Source organism: Puma concolor, chromosome D1 (assembly GCF_028749965.1).
Source record: "Puma concolor isolate L17-30 chromosome D1, mPumCon1.1.hap2, whole genome shotgun sequence".
Lineage (NCBI taxonomy): Eukaryota > Metazoa > Chordata > Mammalia > Carnivora > Felidae > Puma > Puma concolor.
Genome location: NC_141676.1, coordinates 93,950,862 through 93,970,287, shown reverse-complemented (window position 1 = coordinate 93,970,287; position 19,426 = coordinate 93,950,862). Strand labels below are relative to the sequence as shown.

The following is a 19,426-nucleotide window of genomic DNA, read 5'->3' as shown; positions in this document are numbered from 1 at the left end:
ATTACTCAGCCATCAAAAAGAATGAAATCTTGCCATTTGAAATGACGTGGATGGAGGTAGAGTGTATTATGCTAAGCAAAACAAGTCAATCAGAGAAAGACAAATACCATATGATTTCACTCAATATGTGGAATTTAAGAAACAAAATAGATGAACTTATGGGAGTGGGGAGAGAAGAGAGGGAAGCAAACCACAAGAAGATTCTGAATGATAGAGAACAAACTATGGGTTGACAGAGGGAGGTGAGTGGAAGATGGGCTAGATGGGTACTAAGGAGGGAACTTGTTGTGATGAGCACTGGGTGTTTTATATAATCAAGTGTTTTGATGAATCACTGAATTCCACCCCTGAAACTAATATTGCACTGTATGTTAACTAAAGTTTAAATAAAAAATAAAGTAAGTAAAATTAAAAAAAAAAATAAAATAAACACACACCTAAGGGCCAACTCTAATCCTCTCCAGAGACCTTGGGGGGAGGGCACTTTCTTCCTATTTTCCTTGTGCTGTACCGCAGATCATTGGTGTGCCCTGGAGGGGAGTTAGTCCATACGACTGGTATCCCCTCCTGGGAACACCTCTAGTTGCCTCGCTCTGGTGGCCAGTGGCTCTTGTGTTCACGGTCCCATGGGAATGTAACAAATGAAGAGACAAGACTTGGCAGCTACCAATCTCAGGGCACAGCAGAGACAGTGACCAAAACACACGCTGGTTTCTCTGTGAAAGAGGCTTATTTGCTCCTCTTGGAGCTTTGGCCTGAGGGGTAAACTGCTGGTTTAACACACATCTCGAGGCCCACTTAGGTACCATCTAGGGATGAGGGCCAGTGGGTACCATCTTAGCACTATCTCTCTATCTCAGTCAGGGTTGCTGGTATTTATGAAAGAGGCCTATTGGATTATCTTCATAGCTGTGGCCTGAGGGGCAGGCTTCTAATCTACATCTAGGGGCCAACTTCTCCAGGGACCAGGAAGGGTAGTGGTGTCATTTCTGTGCTCTCCCTCTGCCCTGCCCCAAGTTGTTTGCATCTCTAAGAAAGGTGCTTATGCACACATCTAACGCCCTGGCTGCCCAGAGGACACATCGTTTGATAGCCTAAGTCTGATGGCCAGTGGGGCTTATGTTCATGGGTTCAGTGATACAGTAGCAAAGAAAGAAACAGCTCTTAACTGGCCATCAGCACAAAGGGAGCAGACAGAAACTCTTATCTCCTAGTCTTCCTCTGAAAGATGTCTATTTGCATACTCTACAAGCTACTGCCTGAGGATCTGGCTTTCATCAGCCTGAATCTAGGTGCTGACTGGGATCATCCCATTCAGGACACTGACGGGTCCTAGCACACCCTCAACTACTCAGAGTCACTAGCCTTAAAACAGGCTGTTTTCACGATCACAAAGGTTTGAAAGGCAACCAAGAGATAGGGCAAGGTTGAATAATAAAGTTCATCTACTGCACAATGCTATTCCTTTAAGACTGGGAGAGGAGGCTATTTTATCTAATGTGTGTACATTAACACAATGAAAATGAAGAAATAGGGGAATATGTTCCAAGTGAAAGAACAAGATAAAACATGAGAAAAAAATATTTTCAGAGAGAGTGTGCAAGCGAGTTGGGAGAGGCATAGGGAGAGGGAGAATCTTACACAGCTTCCATGCCCACCATGGATCCTGACACGGGGGCTCGATCTCATGACTGTGAGACCATGACCTGAGCCGAAACCAAGAGTCAGATGCTCATCTAACTGAGCCACCCAGGCACCTCTAAGTTGGTAATATCAGGGGATTTTAATACCCTGTTTTCACCAAAGGATAGATCATCCAGACAGAAAATCAATAAGTAAACACTGGCCTTAAATGACACATTAGACCAGATGAACTTAAAAGACATATACAGAACATTCCATCCAAAAGCAGCAGAATGCATACCTTTCTTAAGCACACATGGCTTAAGCAAACACAATCTCCTGGACAGATCATAAATTAGGCCACAAAACAAGTCTTAATAAATTTAAAGAGAATGAAGTCATATCAGGCATCTTTTTCAATTACAATGGTTTGAAACTAGAAATCAATTACAAAAAGAAAACTGGAAAATTCATAAATATATAGAGATTAAATAACATGCTACTGAACAGCCAATGAGTCAAAGAAGAAATCAAATCATAAATCAAAAAATACCTCAAGCCAAATGAAGATGGAAATTCAACACACCAAAACTGAGGGGGGGCAAAAGCAGTTCTAAGAGGGAAGTTCACAGAGATGAACGTCTACGTTAAGAAACAAGAAAGACCTTAAATACACAACCTAACTTGACACTTCAAGGAACTAGAAAAAGAAGAACAAATGAAGTTCAAAATTAACAGAAGGAAGGAAATAACAAGGATAAGAGTGGAAATAAGTGAAGTAGAGACTTAAAAGGCAATAGAAAAGATCAATAAAACTAAGAGCTGCTTTTTGAAAAGAATAAGATAAAACAAACTTTCAGCTAGACTCACCAAGAATAAAGTGAGAGAAAATGCAAACAGATAAATAAAAATGGAATTCTAAAAATTATTCCTGTACTCTATGTGAAGGCAGGAAAAACTAAAAGACATGAAAAACAAAAACAAAACTAATTAAATGACTGACTTAAAGTCCAAAATATCAATTATTATCCTACCTGTAAATGTTCTAAATACATCAAGACACAGACTGGCAGAGTGGATTAGCAAACATGATACAACTTTATGTTATCTATAAGAAACTCACTCTAAATATAATATTGAAAATAAAAGGATGAAAAAGATACAGCATACAAATAATCAAAAGACAGCAGGAGTTATTAACCATAGATAAAGTAGACTCTGGGGCAAAGAAAATTACCAGAGACAGAGAGGAACATTACATAAAAGGGCCAATCCATCAAGAAGGCAGAGCAATTCTAAATAAGCAAACATCCAACAACAGAGCTATAAAATATGTAAAGCAAAAACTGATAGAACTGAAGGAATAGACAAATCCACAATTATAGCTGGAGACGTCCACATTTTTCTCTCAACAATTGATAAGACAACTAGACATAAATTTAGCAAGTACATGGGTGAACTCAGTACCATAATCAACCAAAGTATCTGACATTTGCTAAACCTTTTACCCAATAACAAAAGAATAAACACTGTTTTAGGTGCCCACAGAACATGTACCAAGGTTTGCCACATCTGGGCCATAAACCTACTTAAATAAATTTAAAAGACTTAAACTCACACAAAGTGCATCCTCCAACAACAGTGGAATCAAACCAGAAATTCATAACAAAAAGATAATAAGAAAATCTACAAACACTTGAAAAGTAAACAACATACTCTTAGGTACCCCATGGATCAAAGAGGAACTTTCAAGGGAAAATTGTTTTAAATGCATTGAACTGAATAAAAATTAAAATATGTCAAAACTTGTAGAAAGGAGCTAACGCAGTGCTCTTTTTATAGCTCCTTTTATAGCAAGAAATGCATACATCTGAACAGAGGAAAAGCCACATATCAGTATTCTAAGTACCCATCTCAAGAACCTAAGAAAACAAGAGCGAATTAAACCCTACACAGAAGGAAGGAAATAATAAGAGGAGAAATCAACAAAAATGAAAACAGAAAAACAATTGAAAAAAATAGACGAGCTGATTCTTTGAAAAGATCTAAAAAATTTAGAAACCTCTAGTAAGACTGACAAAATAGAGAAGAAATATTATTTCCAACATCAGGAGTGAAGCATGGGATGTCACTACAGACCTTGATGACCTCAAAAAGATAATAAGGTAATACTATGAATGACTCTATATAAATAAATTTGACAACTTAGACAAAATGGACCAATTCCTCAAACATTACAGACTATTGCAATTTACCCAATACTGAATTATTTGATTAGTTCCATAACTATTTAAAATATTAAATTAATAATCAAAAAACTTTCCACAAAGGAAACCCATGGCCCAGATGACTCCACTGGTAAATTCTAGTGAAGTTGCAAATCTGCATGTAACTTTTGACTCCCCAAAACCTTAACTACTACTAATAGCCTCTGTTCACCAGAAGCCTTACTGATAAGATAGTTGGTTAATACATATTTTGAATGTTATATATGTTATACACTGTAGTCTTATAATAAAGGTAGAAAAAAGAAAATATTAAGAAAATCATAAGGAAGAAAAATATATTTATAGTACTATTATTATATTTATTTTAAAAAACTACATGATCAGTCTGCACAGTTTAAATCTGTGTTGTTCAAGGGTCAACTATACTATGTAAGATCTATAATGCGGCAAGTTATTATTATTTGGTAGACACTGTGCTAATGTGCATTTTCTCATTTAACTTTCACAACAACCCCATGAAAGTCAGATTATCATCTCCATTTTAAAAGTAAGAAAATCAAATCAAAGAGATGCCATATAACTTGCCTCAGTCACAAAACTAGGGAGTGGAGGAGTTAGATTTTGAGCCCAGATAATATGAGCTCAGAGCATACAGTCTTAATTACTATGTCATATCCTTCCATATTATTAAATGTGTTACTGAAAGAATCTGAAAGTAAAATAATTAGGGCTGAACTAGAGATTAATAGTAAAAAGGAAATGGAAGTGAGAGGAGACTTTAAAAGGAAATATATGCAAGAACTTAATAATTATAAAATATATAGTGAAGAAATGGGCAGAAAACATGAATAGACACTTCTCTAAAGAAGACATCCGGATGGCCAACAGGCACATGAAAAGATGCTCAACGTCGCTCCTTATCAGGGAAATACAAATCAAAACCACACTCAGATATCACCTCACGCCAGTCAGAGTGGCCAAAATGAACAAATCAGGAGACTATAGACGCTGCAGAGGATGTGGAGAAACGGGAACCCTCTTGCACTGTTGGTGGGAATGCAAATTGGTGCAGCCACTCTGGAAAACAGTGTGGAGGTTCCTCAAAAAATTAAAAATAGACCTACCCTATGACCCAGCAATAGCACTGCTAGGAATTTACCCAAGGGATACAGGAGTACTGATGCATAGGGGCACTTGTACCCCAATGTTTATAGCAGCACATTCAACAATAGCCAAATTATGGAAAGAGCCTAAATGTCCATCAACTGATGAATGGATACAGAAATTGTGGTTTATATACACAATGGAGTACTACGTGGCAATGAGAAAGAACGAAATATGGTGCCCTTTGTAGCAACGTGGATGGAACTGGAGAGTGTGATGCTAAGTGAAATAAGCCATACAGAGAAAGACAGATACCATATGTTTTCACTCTTATGTGGATCCTGAGAAACTTAACAGAAACCCATGGGGGAGGGGAAGGAAAAAAAAAAAAAGAGGTTAGGGGGGAGAGAGCCAACGCATAAGAGACTCTTAAAAACTGAGAACAAACTGAGGGTTGATGGGGGGTGGGAGGGAGGACAGGGTGGGTGATGGGTATTGAGGAGGGCACCTGTTGGGATGAGCACTGGGTGTTGTATGGAAACCAATTTGACAGTAAATTTCATATATTGAAAAAAAAATAATTATAAGATATATGGGGATAAGAAAGAGTAAAAAATGATCATTTCTTCAGTGATGAAAGCCCGGAGAAATGATAAGATCACTGAAAGGAATATGGATATCATAAGGGTGAATCCAGAGGGAAACAATAAATAGTATTTTAGATATGTTGTATTTGGGAAGACAAAAAAGGTATTCATGTAGAAATCTTAGTACACAGCAAAGATAAATTTTAGAAACCAGGGAAGAATAAGAATTGGAAATATTTTGAACTTATCTCACATAAAGTGAGTTGTGGAAGCGATAAAACTATTCAGCTCTCCAAGGGGGAGAAAAGACCATACTCTGGAAACCAGCAACAGTTGAGAGGCAGAAGAGGAGAGGTGAGAGGAGAGCCAGGACAGGGTAACCTCAGAGAGTTCACCAGATGAGTTTCAAGAAGACACTAGGTTGCTTTCTCTTTTCATTCTATACTCTTTCCTGGAAGATCTCATTCACACCCATTACTTAAACAACTATCCACCCACATGCAAATACTACAAGGCCATACTTTGCATCTGACCTCCACACTCAGATTTCCAACTGCCTAATTTTACCTCCACCTGGATGTCTCAAGGGCATCTCAAATTCACCATGCCCAAAATCTAACTCTGCCTGTCAAAATATGGTCTTCCAGAATTCTCCATCTCAGAAAGTGGCATCCAGCTGCAAAAACCAGAAACGTACAAATAATCCATGACCTATCTTCCATACATCAACCCCAGTCAATTCAAGGTCAAGTCATTATGAGTTTTATCCACTAAATAGCTATCTGTCCTCTCTCTTCTTGCTATTTCTGGCTGTTCGCATCCTCACCTAAGCCACCACCATCTTCTGTCTAAAATACTGTAACTGCTTCGCATTTGTACTTCACATAATCTTGCCCCCTCAGATGCATTCTCCTCAATGCATCCAAAACAAAATTTCAAATGCACATATGAATGTGTCACATAACACATCCCAATCTTCACTTTAGTGAGTTTCCATAGTTCTTAGGAAAAAATCAAATTCTTTGTCTTGGCCTACATGACCTACATAACCTGGCCCTTGCTTACCTCTTCCGTCTCACCTCTACCCTCTCTTTGCTGGTCTTCTTTCAATTTCTTGAATCTTCCAATCTTCCACCCCCAATAGGCCTTTGCATATGCTTTTCCTTCTGCCTAGAAATCTCCTTTCACCCCCATCTCACCCTTCCACATTTTCCCTACTATCCTTTAGCTCTTTGTTCAGTGGCACTATGTCAAATCTCCCCATTATTAGATGTTCTTATGAGACCATTTGCCTCTCTTTAGCACTGGACAGAATTGTAATTTTACAATAATTTGTGATTGTTTGATAAATGTCATTTTCTCCTATCCAACTGGAAGCTTTATAAGGGCAAGGATCATGTCTTTTTATTCATCATCAAATCACTAAGACATGGCACAGTACCTAACATAGGTATTGTGAAACCAAGTAAAGGCTACCTCATTTAAAACGGAGCTGAGAGGTCAGAAAGGGGAGGTTTCATGCCCTACAGTTCATTGTCAATTATAGATTCCCCAGTAAAAAGCGATGTGCCTTGCATTTCCAAAAGGAAGAAGCCTATACTCTACTACCCCAGAAAGAAGGAGGCTTTTTCCACTTGCCTGACAACAGCCCAACCAATGAGAGACTGTCACAACTCAGCCAATGAAAACCCTAGAATACTTCAAATTCCCAGTTTACTCCAAAGTACTTTTTGCTTATAACAGCCCCTCCTAACTTCCTCTTTTCCTCTATAAAAGAATGTCTCTCCTTTGTTCTCTGTATTTGCCCATCATTTTGCTAAAACCTTGCATGTCTCAGGTTACAGTCCCAGGTTACAATCCCCTGCTATTCCCAAATAAACCAATTTTTGCTGGTAAAACAACTCACAGTTTTATTTTTAAGGTTAAGTGCTCAACAAATATTTGCTGAATAAATTATCAAACAGTCTCAAAAAAAAAAAAAAAAAAAAAGAGAGAGAGGAAGAGAGAGAGAACAGGAACGGACCAAAACAACTAGAGAAGACTGTTAAGAAGATCACTAGTTACATTTGAGAGTACACTTTGAATACACTGATGAGCATAGAATCCAGAATGCAGGGACTTAAGAAACAACTGAGCAATAAGAATAGAGAGGAGAAATTGGACAAGTAGGCTGATAGGAGGCGGCAGCAGGGTAGAGAGAGCTGTTTTCATTTTGCTTTGCTTTTCTTTTTTTAAAATTTTTTAAGTTTGTTTATTTATTTTGAAAGGGCAAGCAAGCACAAGCAGGGGAGGAACAGAGAGAGAAAGGGAAAGAGAGAGAATCCCAAGCAGACTCCACATCGTCAGCACAGAGCTAGATGCAGGGTTTGAACTCATGAATGGTGAGATCATGACCTGAGCCGAAATCAAGTCAGATGTGTAACCTGACTGAGCCACCAGGGCAACCCCCCATTTTGCTTTTCTTTATGCCATTGTTTTTCTCTGTATTTCCAAGACTAAAGAAGGAAGAATTGCAAATGTTAGAGGCAGGAGATAATGAGTCAGGTAAGAGAGGGCTACAGTTGAAGGAGTTTGAAAATGTCAACAAAGGGGTGAGGTGAGCAAACATATCATAAAGGAGGGATTACCTTAAGCATGACAATATAACCAACTGAAAGTAATATTTCAAGCACAGAAAAAGATGCTGATGGGTTAATAAACCTAAGTAGGGAAAGCATCTAAAAGAGACCTCTGTTATAAGTGAGAGGTAAGGAAACCATATTAAATTGCATAAATTAATCAGCAAAATCCAGATTATGGGAAACTCCATAGGACCAACAATGTGCTTCCTTCAACAAACTGCACAAGAAGAAAATGGAGGAGGAATTTATAAAAGAAATGTAAATGAAACAACCAGTCACAATGTGTGGACCTGATTGGATCCTGGTTCAAACAAACAAGGGGAAAAAAAAATGAGACAAGTAGAAAATCAAACACTGGTTATTTGATGCTATTAATGAAATATATTAGATATTTTAGGTGTGATAATAGTATTGCAGTTATGCTTTTTAAAAGTCTTTTATGGGGTGCCTGGGTGGCGCAGTCGGTTAAGCGTCCGACTTCAGCTCAGGTCATGATCTCAGGTCGGTGAGTTCGAGCCCCGCGTCGGGCTCTGGGCTGATGGCTCAGAGCCTGGAGCCTGTTTCGGATTCTGTGTCTCCCTCTCTCTCTGCCCCTCCCCCATTCATGCTCTGTCTCTCTCTGTCCCAAAAATAAATAAACGTTAAAAAAAAAAAAAGAAATTAAAAGTCTTTTGTAAAAATATCATACTGTAATATTTATAGATTTCAGATGCCTTATATTCTCTTCAAAACAATATAAGAGTAGGTACATGGATAGTGATATAGAATCAACAAGATTGGTCATGAGTTAATAATTATTGGAACTGGGCATTGAGTTCATGGGGCTTCATTACATACAATTTTTTTATGTGTTTGTCACTTTCCTTAATAAAATTTTTTAAGGATACAATTTGGTTTTCAAGAATAGGATTTTCTTTTATATGCTGTATTTTAGACGGCCTTAGTTAAGGTTTCTTGACCTGGGTGTAATGTATTTCAGAGAATCATGAAGATTATTAAATCAGATCTAGGCAAAGTTGGAGCATAGTGATCCACAAAAAAACAAGGACTGAGTTGAACACAAGATACCACTTGAAATATGACAGGAGATAGATCCTTTAAGTTGTTATCAATTAAAGGTTTTTAAAAATCAAACTTTAACATAAAGGATAACAAGAAAATAATTGGGGGTGGAGGTAAGGAACATGTAAATGATCAAAGCAGTAGGTAAGAAAAATGACTCTAGTCTTGTTTCTAAAACACATTGAGGAGATTTGATGTCAAAGAAAAGGTCATGCAGGTGTAAGACAACCAAACTAGAACAAGGGATATTTGCCCATGAGGAAAGAAAAGAATGTGTGGCACTAAAGTGGTATTGACTGAGATTGAAATCTAGGGGGTAGGGTCATTCAAATCTTTACAACCTACTTTCTGCCATCTTGTTTAGTCCTTTTTCTTTCCCCCAACAAATCCAAAGTGACTTAGAGCTAGTGCAAAGGCCCCGAGACTAAGAGGGAAGAATAAGAGACAATGCGAAGTGGATTAAATATGATCTTCTCTCTCTCATTGAATCCTGGATTTAAGAAATAATACAAATTTGTCATCCAGCGCCTATTTGTGTAAATTGGGATCCAGAACGCTCAGGACTTGGCAGGACAAATTGTTTAGTTATGTTGCAGGGCAATGACTAGAAAATGCTGAGTCGTGGGGACCTCTACTCATTTTCTTTTCTAGATCTCATCCTCAGCAATTCCCAAAGCGGGTACATACACAAACACACACACGTTTTTTTAAGGAGTATGGCTATGTCAAGGGAGCAGACGGGAGCACTCCGAAGGAAAACCCCAAGTGAGTGCCAATCCTAGCAAGAAGTCAGCATGGCTGGAGCATAAATGCAGAGTAACATTGGTACGCACGGGAGACACAGCAACCCGTCAAATCAGAAGCCACGGAAAGGATTCAAAGAGCGTGCACAGAACCTGCGTATGTCAGACCCCAGGGGGGCTGTCTGAAAAAGCTGGAGGCTGGAGATGCTCCAGCTGAGCTCTGAGGACCTTCAGTTCCAACGCCACCCACCCCCCGGGGCCGCCCCAAATTGGGAAGGGCGGACATTCGTTCCACTGAGATGAACGGAACGTTAAGGCCGTCCCTCCCAAAACTCAGCTAACTTGTCGTTAACCGAGGTTAGAGAGTCCCCTCATTCTCTACCCGTAGGCCTGAAGGCGCCGCAGAGACAGTTCCGGGTTACGCGCCAGAGCAAGGGGAGGTTCGCACATTTCCGAATCCACGCCTCAAATCCCGGGCTTCCTCCCGCCAGTGGAGGAAGGCAAGAGAAAATGGGCACCAATCAGAATGTAGACATGGAAGACGTTCATGGTCAGAACCAATAGGAGAACTGGAGGGCGGGGCCGAGGATGCAGGTTCGCTCTTCTAGTTTAAACCGCGGCGGCCAGGCGTTAACTGTAGCTTGAAGGTTGGGTGTGCCGTGCGCCTGCGCGAGCTGCTGGACGCTAACGGAATCCTGCGGAGCTTCGCTAGGCCGGCAGCGGGAGTCGGTGCGGCGAGCGGACCTCGGCGGGGCCGGTAAGCGGGTAGAGACTGGAATAGGGGGCGCACGGGCCCACGGGGGCCGATCGCCCGCCGTGCGGAGAGGTCGAGGTCTGGATAGCACGGAATGGGAGTACCCTCACTGGTGCGCCGTCTCACGTCCGACATACCTTCCAAAACCGGGTTTACTGCTTCCCAAGGTTGGTGTAAGCTGTGTCGTGCTGTGCCCTTGGCGTGCCTGAGCCCCTTGAAGTCACAGTGGGCTCCCGTGGCGCGCCCCACGTCCACTGCCAGCCCGATAGCTGCCCTGGCTGGCACCTCCGTAACCCAGAGGGCTGCAGGGGAAGGGGGTGGTGTCGCCGCGGGAGCCGGGTTCCCCGGAGGCCACCAGCATCCGAGGCGACGACCGCGCCCGAGGCCAGGTGGGCACCAGGTGGCCTTTGTTGTTGTGCAGCGACCAGTCTTCCCAGCCGGTAGTTGCGCCCTTTGTGAACTTCTGGGTGTAACCGTGCGAGCAGCTCTCTCGCTAATGAGTTAGGATAGGGTGGAAAAACGAACCCTGTAGCCCTACCCCAGATGAAAATAAACCTTTTTTCTGATTGTAAAGTTATACCGTCCCGTTGATTTTAGAAATAAATCCAAGAAGAACGAACGCATAAAGGAAAAAAGGAAGAAAATTCTAGATGTTCCACTGGGCCACAGATAACCATCAAAAAAACCCACTTCATATTTGGGTTCCCTTCAGATATATGCGTTTTGAGTATATATACCTAATTATATTCATAAAATATATTTGGTTTTATGTAATTGTTTTAAATATGATAAAGCACAGTCATTTATTTTTAAAAAAAAATTTTTTTTTTCAACGTTTATTCATTTTTGGGACAGAGAGAGACAGAGCATGAACGGGGCAGGGGCAGAGAGAGAGGGAGACACAGAATCGGAAACAGTCTCCAGGCTCTGAGCCATCAGCCCAGAGCCCGACGCGGGGCTCGAACTCACGGACCGCGAGATCGTGACCTGGCTGAAGTCGGACGCTTAACCGACTGCGCCACCCAGGCGCCCCAAGCACAGTCATTTAAAAAGCAGATTATGCCTTAGTAATATTTTAGGAGCAAGTGACTGTCAAATATAGATAAAGCATTATCATTTTTAATGGATGCATGGTACTTCTTACAATGGCACTACTGTACAATATATTATTTAACCAGTCCCCTCACGATGGACACTTGTTTTTCCAGTTTCTTCATCATAAAATAGCATGGTGGTGGTTACAGGTATGTATACATGTTTGCATTCTTGTTCAATTTATCTCCTTAGAATAATTCTTGGAAGTGGATTATGGCTTAGACATTGTGGTGCAGTTTAAATTGTGATTCATAATGCCAAGCTGCCCTCTAGAAAAATTGATATCCCCCCATCTACACACACACAGTGTGTAGGGTGCTTATTTCTCCACACTCCGACTGACACTGGGTATGAGAAAATCTTACCAGTCTGAAAAGACATCTTAATGTCTTTATTTCCGTTATTAATGAGATTAAACATTTTCTGTGTGTATTAGTCATTATTTCTTCGGGACATTTTCTGTCTTTCCTTTATTCTGGTACCCTATTCTGGTGCATTTACCTTTTACTAGCTTTCTAAGAGGAATTTGAATTAGTGATTTTGAACCTGTTGCACACATATTTTCCCCAGTTGTCCCTTGGATTATGGTTGACTTTTGCTGGGTGTTTTGTTTTCTCTTGTTTTGCTCCAATGTTGTGGTTCTTTAAGCTGCTTGCTTTGTTCCAAAGTTGTGGTTCTTTCAGCTACTTGCTTACTTCTCCCCAGAGGTAGAGAAATTTGTTGTAACTCTACAGTAGCCTCCTTGTAATGGTTAGAATCTAACTAGTATCCCAGTTTAAAATCCTCCCCTTTCACCCTTGAAATCCTTGCACTTGGAACTACTAAACCTGGGATACCAAGTTGCTTAGGATTTTTGAAGAGAAGGCACTACTGGGTATTTTGGTCAATATTATCAGTATCTACAAAATATAAGCTGCTCTAGCTTCTATGTGACAGGTTCCTCCTAAGTAAAGGGAAAGGATTATCAGGTCTTTATTAAAAAGAAAGAACTTACAGTTACCTATGAGCTTTACTACAGTTTATGTTTTACTATTTGCAAACACCCTTCTTCATACATTGAAGAAAAAGGAGTGTGCCCTAATTTAAATGCAAACAAAATAACATGTTAATCACTGTATAGTATAGTAGATATGACATTAAAAAAAATCTCTTTGGGCTTTAGTATTGGAGATCCTCCTAGCCCAGAGTCCTATTCCATTTCTGTCCCTGCTTTATTCTGTTTTATCTTTTTAGTAGGTAGTTTTGTATTGCATGAACATTGAAATAAATGGTGTAATACCTCTCACAAAGCACCATTTTATTTGTATACATACCATATATGTGTATGTTACATATAATACATATTATGTGTTATATCTTCATATATAATGTATATAATCTCATTTAATTCCTTCCATTTTTTCCAATGAAGAAAATAAGATCTAAGGCCTACTTCTGACTCCATACCGTGAGCCAGAAACTGAAATTTATGATAAATATTACCTCAGATAACCTAAGTAATTTTGCAGAGTTACATTTTAGTATGCATCATTGCTTCATCTGTGATGATTGTCCTGAGTGTATCTATGGTAACTGCCAAAAAAATAATGTCACTAGGGGCGCCTGGATGGCTCAGTCGGTTAAGCGTCCAACTTCGGCTCAGGTCATGATCTCACGGTCCCTGAGTTCAGGTCCCTGAGTTCAAGCCCCGCGTTGGGCTCTGTGCTGATAGCTCAGAGCCTGGAGCCTGTTTCAGATTCTGTGTCTCCCTCTCTCTCACCCTCCCCCACTCATGCTCTGTCTCTCTCTGTCTCAAAAATAAATAAACGTTAAAAAAAATTTTTTTTTAATTTCACTAAATGCTTATTCTGCTAGATTTGATAGTATAGTTTAATTAACCTTGAAAGAATTTTAAGATCTAAGACCCTAATCCTCTAACTCCTTTGCTTCTAAGGAATCTTCCAAGCATGGCGTTTTAGTGTTTTTTGTCCTATGTATCGTTTCTTTAAAGTTGAATTTTTAAAATAGTGATTTCTTAAACTCTTCTTTTCCAGGTTTTTCTCGAAAACTAATGGCAGTGGAGGTACATTGAAATAAGGTAGGAAATTGAAAAAAATAAAATGCTTTGGTTTGTCCTTCCATGTTTAAGTGAGGATATTCTACTAGACTCAATGATTACACTAAAAACAAAAGGATCCTGACATCAAAATTAAAAAGGAAGGCTATCTATATATCTCTATCTCTAGATAGATGGATGGATAGATAGATAGATAGATTTTTTTTAGCAGGGGTGGGTCAGAGAGGGAGAGGGAGAATCCAAAGCAGGCTCCATGCTGTCAGTGCAGAGTGGAGATGTGGGGCTCAAACTGCTGAACCATGAGGTCATGACTTGAGCTAAAACCAAGAGTTGGAGGCTTAAGTGACTGAGTCACCTAGGCGCCCCAAGAATGTTTGCAACTTATGTAAAAGGTGGTGAAGAAGATGATGACTATGCAACTGAGACCATTTGTGGCTCACACAGCACTAGACTGATAAGCTTTCTAAGAGATGCTGTGCTTTATTGAGTTAGGCCATTTTCAGGTAGTATTGTGCCTGGTATAAACCAATGTATCAAATATTTAACGGACTAAATTTCTTACTTTTAATTTCTCTTTTAAAAAATAAGACACTCAGGCAAAGCTCTTTATGAGAATTCAGAGGAGTAGTGAATATTTCATTTGCTTTTTTCTTTTAATTTTTTTAATGTTTGTTTATTTTTAAGAGAGAGAGAGACAAAGAGCATGAGTAGGGGAGGGGCAGAGAGAGAGGGAGACACAGAATCCGAAGCTGCCTCCAGGCTCTGAGCTGTCAGCACAGGGCCTGATGCAGGGCTCAGATTCACAAGAGTACAAGATCATGACCTGAGTCAAAGTTGGATGCTTAACCAACTGAGCCACCCAGGCGCTCCATTCATTTGCTTTTTTTTTTTTTTTTAATTTTTTTTTTTTAACGTTTATTCATTTTTGAGACAGAGACAGAGCATGAATGGGGGAAGGTCAGAGAGAGAGGGAGACACAGAATCTGAAACAGGCTCCAGGCTCTGAGCTGTCAGCACAGAGCCCGACACGGGGCTTGAACTCACTGACCCCGAGATCGTGACCTGAGCCGAAGTCAGACACTTAACCGACTGAGCCACCCAGGCACCCCCATTTGCTTTTTAAAAAGACAAAAATAACAGGGGTGCCTGGGTAGCTCAGTCAGTTGAGCATCCTACTCTTGATTTTGGCTCAGGTATGATCCCAGGGTCGTAAGATCAAGCCTCGCTTTGGGCCCAGTGCTGAGCATGGAGCCTGCTTAAGATTCTGTCTCCTCTCTCTCTCTCAAAATTAAATAAACAAACAGCATAACAAGTTAGACACTTGTAGGATCAGGCTTTAATGAATTTGAGGCACAGGTTTCCACATGTATGTAAACCCCATTTCACAATTGCTTTTTGCTTCTTCCATCTCTTAATCCTTTTGGACAGGAATGAGAATGTTTGAATTCTCTTACTCAGGTAGGAGCTTCCTTCACAGGGCTTAATGTTCTTTTGGTTTGGGGTTTTTTGGGGGGGGTTTCTTGTTTTATTTTTTCAAAGAGCTGATAATCTGAATGTTTAGGACTTCTTGTAGTACATATTTTCTTGTATTTCTTTCTCTCCACCTACCACTAGCTGCTTGTTGCCTCCTAGATTCTCTTATGGTTAACTGATGCTTTTAATTTCTGTATCAACACAGACTCTCTTTGTTGGTTTCTCCAAAAGAGTATTTTCTTCCTCCATTATATCATGACAGTCCCTTTTGGCTTTTGTTTCTTCCTCAAGGAATGAATGTGGGTGCTCGATACGTCCCCTACGTACAAAATGCTGGATCCGGGATTCTAATCCTTGGCATTTAGGACGATCCATTAGTGGTTTATATGTGCGCATTTTCACTCCTTCTACAAAGGCACTGGTCTGCTTTATGACAGAGGGCTTAACATTTCTCCATTCTATCATTCCATCCATCTCTGGTCCTATAATACATACAGTCATACGTTACATGGATACTTTACCACAGTAGAATCACCTCCAAACTTTACATAAATCTGCTCCCATAACCCCACATAACTGGTTCTGGTAAATAATCGTCTCTTAGGATTTCCCCTGTCATACCTGTCCCACAGGGTACTGCAACACAGTCCAGTCCTTGTAGCATGCTATACAACATGTGAGTTTTCACAGCATGATTAGCCCATAGTTGTTGTAGGTGGGTAACATTGAACTCCTGAACATCTCGGTCATAAATCCACTTGATATTTTCAAACTTACAGTCATACAAGACTAGAGGAAATTCTACAGCCATACTAGAGGGAAAAAGAGACAAGAAACAGTATGAAAATACACAGCAGCCGTCCAACAGTTTTTCAAATACAAATGGGGGGGGAGGTAGTTGGGTTAAAAGGAGGGGAAAATCTTTGTCAGTACTGAGTAACAGATAAGAAAGCAAAAAACACCATCCCTAACCTTGAACAACTTTATATTTAAAAGACAAAAACAAAAACACAACACAAGAAACCATGAATCAACTGGTTAGGCCTCAACCATAATGCTATAACATTATTTTTTACATTTTTTCCCAACTTGTTGATTTTGCAGTATCATAGCCAGTGAGGTTTATCCAAGGTGTGATTATTGCTAATTGAAAACATTTTTATGAACTTGTTAATTTTGCATAGTATGAAGTAAACTAGATTTCACTGCTTTAGAAATGAATTGTTAGTCTGTCTGGCCTCAGCCTAGTCTCAAAAGTCAAACTATTCTTCCTACCTTTCTTGCCATTTCAGACACTGAAAATAAGGAAAAATTCAAAAGTACAGTAGTATGACTGCCCAATAATACAAACCAAGGAAGATTTATATGAATAGTTTGAATGCTCACTTTTAAACTTCACCAGAACCTAATAATAATACCCTTAAAATAAATTCAGGGGAAAAAACATTGAGGAATGAATGTTATTTTATTTAAGGGGACTGGTCCATATACCTATTTCTTACTAATGGGATAGAACAACAAGAGAAGAAAAAGATAGCCCTCCTGCATATTCATGACATTCTCCAAGTTAGATTCAAAGCTTCAAGAAGACAAAATAAGTGACCTAGTTAATTAGACAGTTGTTGGGAGAAGATATGTTAACCTTTAATTATTTAAAATATTTAACATATTTAAAAATATTCTAACAGCAACAATTGTCTTTTGTTTTTAACGTACCTGTACTGAGGTTTCTGGGGATTTTTCTCTATGTTCAGCAGCTCATCAATAATCTCTGGCTTCTCCATTCCTTGGCCAATCAGAAAAAGGATAGCCATCATACAGCGGACTTGATGATAAAGGAATGCCTGGCCAATCACTTCAAACTGACATAACTGGAAAGGTTCTTGCCATCTCTCCTTATCCAGGCTCTGGCCCACTAGCTGTACTTGAGCAGACAGAATAGTCCTCTGAAAATTGATCACTCCATTGGCTACATCCATTTTACATAAGTTCCTAAAATCATGTGTGCCAACATACTTCTGAGCTGCATCGTTCATGGCCACAATGTCTAAATCAGCACGAGGGAAAAAATAGCGGTAAGTCCGCTCAAGACAGCTGAACCTAGCACTGAAGCTAGGTTCCACAGGGGCCCAGGCCAGTACACGGATGTCTGGAGGGAGTACCCGATTGAGAATGTGGGTATAGCGGATCTCTTTAGCAGCATCACTGACTTCATCTTTTAAATTACAATCCTCTGAAGCCCTGTCCTTTGGAAAGTGAGAACGAAGGTCAAGAGAAATCACCTATAGAATTAAAGGAAGATGGTTGTTTTAAAGACACAATCTGAATCCTTAGTATGTGCACCTAGAATACATGGGTATCACTTGCTTTAAGAAACAGTATGGTGGCCCTTACCTGTCCAAAGGCACTGACTCCTTTGTCTGTTCGCCCACAGCGGTGATAGTTGGATGTCTGTCTGCTTTCTACCAGTCGAGTCTTGGTTAGAGCCTCAAACAGTTTCTCTTCAATTGTATTGTTTGTGTTTTCCTGACTGGCAAAGCCTTGGTATCCCCAGCCCAAATAGGCTATCTTTAGAGCTACATGTCTTCGACCATGAGCACTGAAATCAAATGCACGCTTAGCTTTTCTAGCTCCTGAAGAATTTTCTCTCACGGTTGAGTCTTTGTTGTTGGCCTGTTCTTTTTTAAGTCTCTGTACCTCCTGCTCCAGTTCCTGTACTCTTTTTAGGAGTTTGACAGTTTGGGTTCTGTCTATGTCACTTTCAGCCATGATAAAAGACAACCAACCCCAGGGATAAAGAAATCATATAGGTCCACTCTACCTGAAAAAAGAGTAAAAGGATACAACAGTTTCAATGCGGATTACTTTGGTGATGTCCATATCATTCCATCATCTGCAAATAGTACCTAAGATTTAATTTAATGCCTAAAGGATATATTTTGCTTCTGCCCAGGGAGACAAGCGTTAGCTTAATTGTTCTGGGTTGATCATCCATAGATACTGTTCTTTTCTATCCTGTCTGGCCAGTTCACAGGGGAAAAGGAAAGGAGCATCAAGAAATGGCATTGTTAAAGTTTAGTCAGAATTTAGGGAAAATATTTGTAGATCCCATTTCTCTCTGCTTCATTAGCTGTGATGATTTTTTTGATGATAATCATGTTTTTGATACTTTTCCTTAAAACATTTCCTTTTGACTTCTCATTACACTTGTCTAATCTTTCTAATCTTAAAATCTGTTCATATGGAATATATATGTCTACTCAGTTTCCACTGCTTTCCAGTATTTCATATAAAACGAGTGGCTTGTATATTCTGTCCTCTAACACTCAGTTCTGTCTTAAAGGTGGTACGGCAGAAGCTAGCCTGACTGACGAAACTTGTCAATGATTGTACTTCATATTGCAAGGAGAGCCTGAAGTCAAGGGTTTCCCACTCTTAAGTGGTTTTGATGGCAGAGAGAAGGTAATTAAGCATCATGATCTTTTTTTAAGTTGAATTTCTGTTCTATACCTCTAGCTATTGAAGAGTCAATCTGGAAAATGTAATTAACATGTTGAAATTCCTGACATATTTCAAAATTCTAGCGTTGAATATACTACATCCTTAAAATTGGGACAGTGCTAGACAGTCCATGACTGGTGGTCACTTTATATGGATTGTCACCAAATGTGTTCTAAGGCTATGTTACCTGGGTAGCTCATTTAGTTTCTGGCCTTTGAGAGTTTCTATATCTATGATATGTTAAAAGTTTAAATACAAAAAAAATGAAACTATAACAAATACTAGAAGAAAACTTTTCTTTTATAGTCTTGGAATGTGAAAGGCGTTTCTATGTAAGATACTATAGAAGCCCAGAAAATATATACATCTGTTTTAATTTAAGGATCAATAAGAGAAAGTCCAACAACCAGAGAGATAAATGGGAAAGGAAAAGCATTTCATACAAAAAGAGAAAAACAGCTGATAAAAGTGTATGAAAAGTCGTTTAGTTCTACTCAATGTAAATACCATTTACAGGAGAACTATTTTTCATCCAGCTGACTGCAGAGGAGGTTTGACAGTACACCACTTTGGAGAGGG

The 19,426-nt window shown here is 39.6% G+C and overlaps 3 protein-coding genes and 1 non-coding gene across 8 annotated transcripts in view; 2 read left to right on the top strand and 2 right to left on the bottom strand.

Annotated features, from left to right (window-relative positions):
• Positions 1-10,607, bottom strand: part of LOC147576877 (prostate and testis expressed protein 13-like) — a 40,611-nt gene extending 30,004 nt beyond the window's left edge. Inside the window, exon 1 of the transcript XR_015241234.1 lies at positions 10,351-10,607. The gene's annotated coding sequence lies outside the window, so the exon portion shown is untranslated. The remainder of the gene's footprint in view (positions 1-10,350) is intronic.
• Positions 10,582-19,426, top strand: part of HYLS1 (HYLS1 centriolar and ciliogenesis associated) — an 11,883-nt gene continuing 3,038 nt past the window's right edge. Inside the window, exons 1-3 of one of the 4 annotated variants that reach the window (XM_086678744.1) lie at positions 10,582-10,725; positions 13,851-13,894; positions 18,690-18,808. In XM_086678744.1, the coding sequence (XP_086534870.1) occupies positions 18,795-18,808 (14 nt within the window). In that variant the 5' untranslated portion in view covers positions 10,582-10,725; positions 13,851-13,894; positions 18,690-18,794. Of the gene's footprint in view, positions 10,726-10,754; positions 10,890-13,850; positions 13,895-17,579; positions 17,680-18,689; positions 18,809-19,426 lie in introns of those variants that run through there. The other 3 variants (XM_025928035.2, XM_086678742.1, XM_086678743.1) reach the window with 3 other exon arrangements.
• Positions 15,187-19,426, bottom strand: part of PUS3 (pseudouridine synthase 3) — a 9,515-nt gene continuing 5,275 nt past the window's right edge. For both annotated transcript variants that reach the window (XM_025928033.2, XM_086678741.1), the window contains exons 2-5: positions 17,741-18,167; positions 17,063-17,628; positions 15,968-16,158; positions 15,187-15,828 (exon numbers count right to left, since the gene is read on the bottom strand). In XM_025928033.2, coding sequence (XP_025783818.1) covers positions 15,518-15,828; positions 15,968-16,158; positions 17,063-17,628; positions 17,741-18,115 — 1,443 coding nt within the window. In that variant the 5' untranslated portion in view covers positions 18,116-18,167 and the 3' untranslated portion in view covers positions 15,187-15,517. The remainder of the gene's footprint in view (positions 15,829-15,967; positions 16,159-17,062; positions 17,629-17,740; positions 18,168-19,426) is intronic.
• LOC112866266 (U4 spliceosomal RNA) lies at positions 16,433-16,567 on the top strand. Its single transcript, XR_015241487.1, has one exon. It is a non-coding gene; the product is annotated as a U4 spliceosomal RNA (small nuclear RNA).